The 8,572-nt window shown below is 39.9% G+C and overlaps 1 protein-coding gene and 1 non-coding gene across 2 annotated transcripts; both read right to left on the bottom strand.

Moving 5' to 3' along the window:
- Positions 1–2,147: 2,147 nt before the first annotated feature.
- TRNAP-UGG (transfer RNA proline (anticodon UGG)) lies at positions 2,148–2,219 on the bottom strand. Its single transcript has one exon. It is a non-coding gene; the product is annotated as a tRNA-Pro (tRNA).
- A 1,057-nt stretch (positions 2,220–3,276) lies between these two features.
- LOC148861675 (uncharacterized) lies at positions 3,277–8,323 on the bottom strand. Its single transcript, XM_088983740.1, has 2 exons — positions 8,126–8,323; positions 3,277–7,179 (listed from the first exon to the last, which is right to left on the bottom strand). Exon 2 carries the CDS (start codon positions 7,007–7,009, stop codon positions 3,851–3,853), a length of 3,159 nt encoding a protein of 1,052 aa, XP_088839866.1. The 5' UTR covers positions 7,010–7,179; positions 8,126–8,323; the 3' UTR covers positions 3,277–3,850.
- Between the last annotated feature and the right edge of the window lie 249 nt (positions 8,324–8,572).

Below are 8,572 nucleotides of genomic sequence, written 5' to 3'. Positions count from 1 at the left end.
CAAAAGTTCGAAATCGACTTGAAGCTCGATTTGAGCCGAGCTAGAGTGGCTTGTGAAAAACTTGACTTGTGTCCACCCCTAGATAGGACATTTGATCTAGTGGTATGATTCTCGCTTAGGGTGAGAGGTCTTGAGTTCAATTCTCAAAAATGCTCCTTTAGTTTCTAACTTTTATTTTTCAATTTTGCTTAAATTGTGTGAGCATGAGTGAATTGTATGAGTTTTTATTTATGAACTTATATAAAAAAGGAGTGACAAATTTCCTAAATTACCCTTATGATTTAATTATTTGACTAATTCTACCTTTATTGTTTACATATTGTCTTAACATACCTCTACATTTTTTGACAATTAGCATCTTTATTAAGTGCTAATAGAAAAAATAAAATATTGAATTTATTCTCCACTATTACTCAAATTTTCAAAATAAAACCCTGATGAAAAACTTTAACTTCAAATCTTTTTCCCCTTTCTTCTTTTAACTCAGTCTCTTTCACTCCCTCTTCTTTCTTCTTCCCATTCACCATCGCTGCAATCAACGGCCGAATGTTCCACCCATAGTCTAATTCCACATGCAGTCACGCGAATCGGAATCCAATTAAGTTGCGTGACTGCGTAATAACCAAGAAACAAAGTGCAAAATAAAAAGGAATGAAGTGGTAGGAACAAACCAGGCTGAGAGATGAATAACGACGACAGATGTGATGTTAGAGAGTGAATCTTCCAGGCTAGTTCCCGCTTTTTTGGCTGCCTAAGATGAAATTAACGATGTTGATTTCAGGGATTCTCAGTCCCTGTTTTAACAAAGGACTAGCAGAGGGCCCTGCTTCGCAGGGCTAGAATTGCAATATTGTTATTTGTTATATTAAAAAAATAATAGATTTTTAATAAGACACTTGTAATTATAAATACCCAAGTTTTAAAACTTATATAAAAACTTAAAATATTTAATCATGTGTTCGCTTTTTAAATACTGTTTCAACAAGCATCTCATATAAAAGAATTAATACGATCATATAATGATGGTTCTGAATTCTACTTTTTAATTGTCATTTATTTCACATCGAAAACTCCCAGTTGACCCAGACAGTAAGACCGTTCAGCCCAAGAACAGTCTAAGCAACTACTTAAGACCATTCTCTGCCCAGATTCATACCAGAGCATATACTCCCAATTGCTTTGTGGGCTCTGTCAAAATAAGCAAGTTATACAAGTAGGAGCCATCCTTACTTCCGGCTTCATTCCAACTATCGGATTCCTTGAGAAACATGGGTCCCTTCTAAGTTCAAATCAGCCCCCACAAGATTCAATCCCCCCCAAATATCCCACAACACGTTGCCGCCCTGTATTAGAAACATCTCCCAATGATGACATCATTAATTTTAGTATATCATCAGGAAATATTCTCAATAGATGATAGAAATGTATTGTGGGACTTTACGGGGGCTGATTTGATGCCCCTTCTCTTCAATGACATTCCAACTGGAACTACAAGGCTCCATCCATATCACAGACCCATCAATGAGAAACGTTGTCTAAAAAATTCTCAAACCCAACCCCGAACTTGCGGACTTCATTGAATTCGAATGAAATAGGAAGACATGGCAATTGGCAAGGGATCATATCATGACTAGATTATGGCCCAACACCAAATATGTTGATGTCATAGTGACTGGGACCATGTCTTGGTATATTCCTACCCTGGATTACTACAGCAATGGCATCCCCCTTGTGTGCACCATGTACACATCTTCAGAGTGCTACTTTGGCCTAAACCTCAATCCTCTCCCTAAACCAAGCAAAGTTTCCTACACCCTCATTCCAACAATAGCCTACTTTTTGAGTTCTTGCCAGTGCACAGAACAATGAAAGAGAAGGCAAGGGGTGAACCATCCTCTCTTATCAGCAAACCGTGTGGTTTTCGGTCTTGGTGCCCTGAATTTTCTGTTACAAAAAGATATTTTTAATGTAATGTCACATACGACAGTTGGAAGATTAATGATAAAGAAGATTTTAGACAATTGTAAAAGAGGTTTGCCCAAAAACCAACATGCATCATACAAAAAAGGAGTCAGCTAATTGTCATTCGTCAAGACTTCAGTTCAGTAATCAACATTTTTAGAAATCAGCAAAAAAAAACTTAAAAAGGGGCATTCCGAGAATCGAACTCGGGACCTCTCGCACCCAAAGCGAGAATCATACCACTAGACCAAATGCCCACTTGGTGTACGACTTTTACAGTATTTTGATATACGTTCCGGATGACATCCAGGCATCCAGCAATTATAGTTTAAGATTAATAAAGATACTAAGCTCTACACCCCCACCCCCCCCCCCCCCCCCCGACCGCACCACCCCTCCCCCCCCCCCAAAAAAAAAAAAAAAAAAATCAACAGGAATACTATGATTAATCCATCCTAAAAATTGAAGGGTTTCTATTTATTTTAGAGCTAATTTGTTATGTGCAGAGAGCGCATTTAGGGGTAACAGGCCTTATATGATCAAGTTTCGGACTGGCCAGTTGCAGGGCAATCTTGTATTTCCTTAGATTGAATGAATGTTCTGTAACTTCTGTTTTCTGTTGAGTTGAACAAAAAAAAAAAAAAAAAAAAGTGGTAAAAAAGTAAACCTTGAAATACAAGTGAATCAGAATTTGCATTATTCTGCTTTCTTTTGTTTATTTGCATTGCAAATGAGGTAAAGAACCTGAAGCAATGTAAAATAAAGCCTAAAACAAAAAATGAATCAGAATTTACACTCTTCTCATTTCCACTTCATACACGCATACTAATTCAAATAAATTTACACTGCAAATTGATAGTGTATGTCATAAGCAAGCCCATATCTGCTGGATCTACACGTATACTAAAAATGACTTAAAAATAACTTCTCTGAAATTTAACCCATGATAATGCCAAAAAAACCGACTCAAACATACAACATCCACCAACTTCACTAACAGATGCATATCAAGAGCGTAGCGGATCAGATCGTATTAAATTCAACTATAAATGGATCGATTTGGAGTACTTCAAACATATCAAATTCAAATTACCAACAGACAATTTCAAGAGATGAATTCCCCTGAGAAGTCACACAGTTCAAATGCCGATGGGAAAATTACCATATCTGGCACTGGGTATATTAGCATGGTGATACATGATTTCAAAAGTTTTCAATTGAAACGTACTACTAATAGAAACAAAGAGTAGCCAAGGGATGGGTGTTCAAATGCCGATGGGAAAATTACCATATCTGGCACTGGGTATATTAGCATGGTGATACATGATTTCAAAAGTTTTCAATTGAAACGTACTACTAATAGAAACAAAGAGTAGCCAAGGGATGGGTATATTACAGAAGATGCCAACTGAATAGAGCAAGTAGACCAAACATCGTTCATCCCAAACATCGTTAAAAGATTAATCCCATTGCTGATCAATTACATTACATAAGATGCCAAGCTGCATGGTTAGCCTGAAGGATCAAAACAGGAAAAGAAAAACAAATATCAAAAAGGAAAAAAGAGGCACAGTCTCTTCTTCCCCTTGAAACTCTAGACCAGAACTTGTTCCTGGCTGAGCCCGCCCATGCTTCTGAAGACAGCTCCGACTTGATATGCACGCCCCAAATGGAAACCTGCGGAGCTCCGGCATGCATTAATAAAGGAGCTGAGTTAACTTGGGTACATCAGTTATCATGTCCCAAATCCAAAAAATAGAAAATATTGTCATCGTTTAAAATGTTCTCCAAAAATCTTATGGGAACTCAGGGAACAGAGGCATTGCAGTAGTACAAATATCTGTGCTGGACGGCTGGATGCAGTCCAAAAACCCAATCTGAAGAAAAATTAAGAAGGCAAGGCTGCAGGGTCGAGTTCCCAACAGCCTCTTAATCTGCCTTCTCTCTCTGTTAGCTGGTAGGCTGGAATTTGATGAGAAAATCTTAGTAACTCGACCCGCGGAATCTCCATTGTTACAGCTGATGCTCCTTGTCTTTCAGCCCTGAAAACAGACTTGTAACCATCCACCTGTTCCAAGACAAGTACTTTCGTTGTCAAACCATTGTCCTCAAGGATTTCTACTATGTCATAGTTGCAATTAGGCAGATCAGAGCATGTCCATTCAGTATTCCAGTCCTTAAACAATGCCCAAACTTCACCTTTCCTTGGGTAGATGTCATATCCGTTCTTACCAGAGGTATCAACTCGCAACTGATGAGAAAAGGAACAGGTGTCATCATAAGCAGTAGATTTCCCATTTTGAACCTTAAAGGTACCACAGCAAATAGGCATCTCCTTGTCAAGCCACTGAATCATGTCTTTAGGTAGTGGGCAGGCGTCAAGCCATGTTATGTACACTTTAAAATCTGGGGGAGACTTGATTTTTCTTATTCGAGCATAGTACTTAGGCAAGCCATCCACATCGCTATATAATGCCCATACCTGACCGGGCTGGAACTTCTCATGGGATTTTTCAGCTTGGAAGTCACAAAATTCCGAATCTGAAATTTCAGAAGGTTCTACGGATGAAGTTGAAGAGGAACAAGGGTCTTCAGCAACATAATCAGAATTCTTGGCAATCTCTTCTTTGCTTGCACATTGACCTGCATTTGTTTGATTAGGTTTCTTACGGATGTCATTCAATCCACCTTGAGACCGATGGCTGCTAATTGAATTTTCTCTTTCTAGTGCAATATTCTTGTCCGGGTCTATACACTCCTCCCTCATGTCAGACCTATTTGTCATAGGCCTCGTGTTCTCTGGAGATATAGGACGTGAACCATTGGATTTCACGTCTGCATTTTCAATTTCTATTTTGGCATGTTCTGCACAAGCATACTCTTGCAGACCAATTGGCAGAGAAGCAGGATCAAGCTCAAATGACCCTTCTGGAACATCTTCCCTTTCCTTACCAGTCATTTTAAATGAAGGTACCATATGGGAAAACCTAAATAATTCATTGAGTGGTATTTGGAACGAATTAACACCTTCCTTTGTTGTACGTTGGAACAAGCATACAAACCCTTTCACCTTAGCAATAAATCCAACTGTAATACCAGTCTCCTTGTTATATTCTGACAGGACTTCAACAAATTCATACTCATATTCTCTATGATTATTTGGCTCAGATTTCCAATTGATATTCCAGTTTTTAAAAAGTGCCCAAGTTTCTCCCTTTTTAGGGTATATCTTGTAAGAACCTTTAATTCTACCTTTTTCCCAAGTAGCCAAATGAGAGAACATAAGCTTATCTTCGGTAAACTGACTTTTTCCTAGTTGGAACTTGCCACACGCAGCGGGCAAGTCCTCGTCTGTCCAATCAATCTCATCTTGGTCATCTGGATTAGGCTCTAGCCAAGTGATCCGTAGCTTAAATCCAGGTGAAACTACTTTCACAACCCGAGCATAGAACCTAGGCATGCCATCCAAATTATCATAGATAGCCCAGACTTGATCAACTGCAAAAAAATCCTCTTTTTTATGCTTGTCAAAGTCACTGAACTCTGGATCAGGGCAATTTAAGAATTCAGGCTCTGGATTGGTCTTATGGATTGTCTTTGATTCAAAATCATCATCAACTTTAGATGTTTCTCTGGTATCATGCACAGGTGATGCTTCTTTTCCATTTTCTTTGCACTCCTTGGCATTATCTTTTCCATTCGCTAAGTTTTCACGAAGAGGGGGCTCTTTTTTCTCAACCTCTTTAGGTTCACTGGCAAAACCAGCCTGCTTATTGGATTTAGATTCTTCATTGCTCTGCTCATTTGAAGTGCCCCTTGACCTTTTAGGAGGGGACACGAAGTCATCATCATCACTTGTATCTTCATTGTAAGCAACCTTATTCTTCTGTCTAGTAGACCTCCGTGGGTAATGGCCTTCAGTAGCTCCAGCATTCTGGGTGGCAGAAAGACCATTGTCTTCTATAACTTCAGTGTCAGTGCTGCTTTCAGTGTCACAACTTTCACTTGATTCCTCTTTGATCTGCCTTCCTCTTTTCCTGTTTCTGCTTCCTGAATCATCAGTCTTTTGTTCCGCAAACTCAGATCTTCTTCCCCCCTCATCCCCAACTCCCATATCTACATTTGCATCTCCCTTTAATGTAGTTTTAGACTTCTCCCCAACCTCAAAAATGCCTCTTGTCCTTGGAACCGTTTCTGATGTAGGGATGCCACTACCAGGATTTCCTTGAAATCCCATACTGGAAGGGGGACTCCAAGCAGTACTTTGTGGGCCTGTGTTTTGAGCACCCTGACCTAGCCCCACTTTCTGTTGGGGAAATACAGGGCGATAACAATTGCCTGTAGGAATACCTCGAGCTTCTAACTCGGATGCAACAAAGGGTTTTTTGCAACTTTGGCAACGCAGAGCCTTGTTCAAAATGTTTGTGTAATATTGATACTTTACACAACAAGATGGGCACATAGTCCAGAAAGTCTGCTGGCCATTGGAGAAGACTCGGTGGACCTGCTGCTGTTGGTACAGGGAGTTTGCGAACTGTGGGTGAGCACCATTCACCAAATTGCTCTGAGCCCCAGGTTGTTTCCAAACAGGAGTGTTTCTACTTTCCTGAGATTGGGGATGCTTTGGCACAACAACTGTTCTCATGGAGTTTCTACGCTTCATGTCATAGGCAGAACGTGTTGCCTGGTCCAAAAGTACTCTCTGGGCTTCCCCAATCAGCTTAAATGCAGCTTCTGCCCCAGAAAATTTGTTTTTATCAGGATGAAGTAGGAGTGCAAGCTTTCGGTATTGCTTTTTAATTGATGCATCATCAGCTGTTTGTTCAACTTGAAGGATAGCATACCAGTCCACCTCAGATCCAAATATCCTCTGCTCAGCAGAACAGTGTACTTCACACACTGTAAGCATCTGGGATATGTTCTCCAGATCTGGATAAAGTTGTTGGGCTCGGAGGGCAATTTTCCGAGCTCCCATGAAATCCTTGTTTTGCATCTTCTTCACTGCAATTTCCTTGGCTCTGATGGCCTCCTCTTTGTTGCAGTCCATGGTTTACAGAGGATATAGAAGTTGCCTGGCTATGCTTCCCTCATGACCTTTTCCACCTCTTTCTCAAATTGTTCAAATCATCATAGGAAGAGAGCAATACATGCTGTGTCTGGTCTCACAGCAAAACTATATCAAGATTGCCCTCCAAGTTAGACACACCTCTTTGGGACCTAACAAGGAGAAAGAAAAAGGGATTACCTCTGAATTTAAACAAGAATTTATTTAGCATTTCATCATCAATCATTTATATACTACTTCATCCCCATACAAAAGAGAGATGAATTCAACAAATGAAACAGTGTAATAGTGTATCCTAACACTCTACAGAAGTGCGAAAAAAGTACAAAAAGAAGTCTGGAACAATCCTTATATGAATAATGAAATAGACAGGACTTAAAACCGAGGATACCTAGAAAAAAAAAAAAAAGCTTCAGATTCCAAAATCTGACTCGAATAGTCATTTTGTTAATTCTCGGAATCATTAAAACAGAGGAAAACTTCAAGAGGAAACATTTTAAACGAAAGAAGAAAGAGAAAGAAAAAAGAACTGCCGCTTGAGCCCCATAGTGCGCGCATCACTCGAAATTCAAATTTCAATCGGAAGAGGGGAGGAGTGAAGAACAAACGACCAATTTTACATCCAAAGAGAACACCATGCTATCAACTGCATGTATGATTCAAACATCTCCGTATTGCAATAAAAGACCCCCGTCACGCTTAGTCAGGAAGACCATCTCAATCCAGGAACCAAAAACGAAGTACCCAAACCCTAATTTTACTAGAATAGCCCAAAATCCTATTCCCACCCTAGATTCCCAGTTGTCCAACAACTAAAAACAACAGCCTAACGGAATATGAAGAACCGCGCCAAACAAATCAACAAGGCTTTCATACAAAATCAACCCTAGAATGAGTCATAGCGAGAAACACACATAAATGCACAACCCATACAAAGAAATTTTCCACAAAAACCCATAACGATAATTCAAACAACAGAGAAAACCCTAGAACGAGAACAAATATGAAGGAAACCTAAGACACACAAAGACAGAAAGATTATTATCAGCAACGAACAAATAGACAGAAATGAAGAGCAGAGAAGAGAAGCAAGCTTACTACTGTCGTTCTGTTAAAGAAACGAAGCCGCGAAATGATTGACGAGATGCGAGAAAATTTTCAACGAGCTCGGGAGGCTGGGGAGGGAGCCCCAACGAGACAGGTCGCAGGGAAAGCACCCGCCCAGCGAGAGAACAAATGAAATTACAAGAAAGTAGAAGAAATACGAAGGTCCTCGATCTTCTCAGTAATTCCTAGCGGCCCCTACCCCTCTTTATAACTACAAACTCTTTTGCAATTATATTTAAAAATATTATAATTACTAATTTGTGCTCTGAAGTAGATCAATCAACGAAGCATGCAAAGTGTGTAGCCTGGCCGGAACGGGATCTGCTCCTCACACGTGTAGCGCCGGAACGGGATCTACTGTGTATTGAGAACATCTCCCGTGAAGAATAACTTGATACCGGATCTGTTACTCACATAGAGCGCCTTACACGCACATCC

Source organism: Nelumbo lutea, chromosome 4 (assembly GCF_056320005.1).
Source record: "Nelumbo lutea isolate HS-2025 chromosome 4, American lotus-T2T, whole genome shotgun sequence".
Lineage (NCBI taxonomy): Eukaryota > Viridiplantae > Streptophyta > Magnoliopsida > Proteales > Nelumbonaceae > Nelumbo > Nelumbo lutea.
The sequence above is the reverse complement of the archived record's forward strand: the minus strand, read 5'-3'. Positions and strand labels throughout refer to the sequence as shown.

Excerpts from the sequence above, each read along its gene's own strand:
- LOC148861675 (XM_088983740.1), bottom strand. The coding sequence starts at position 7,009 with ATGGACTGCAACAAAGAGGAGGCCATCAGAGCCAAGGAAATTGCAGTG.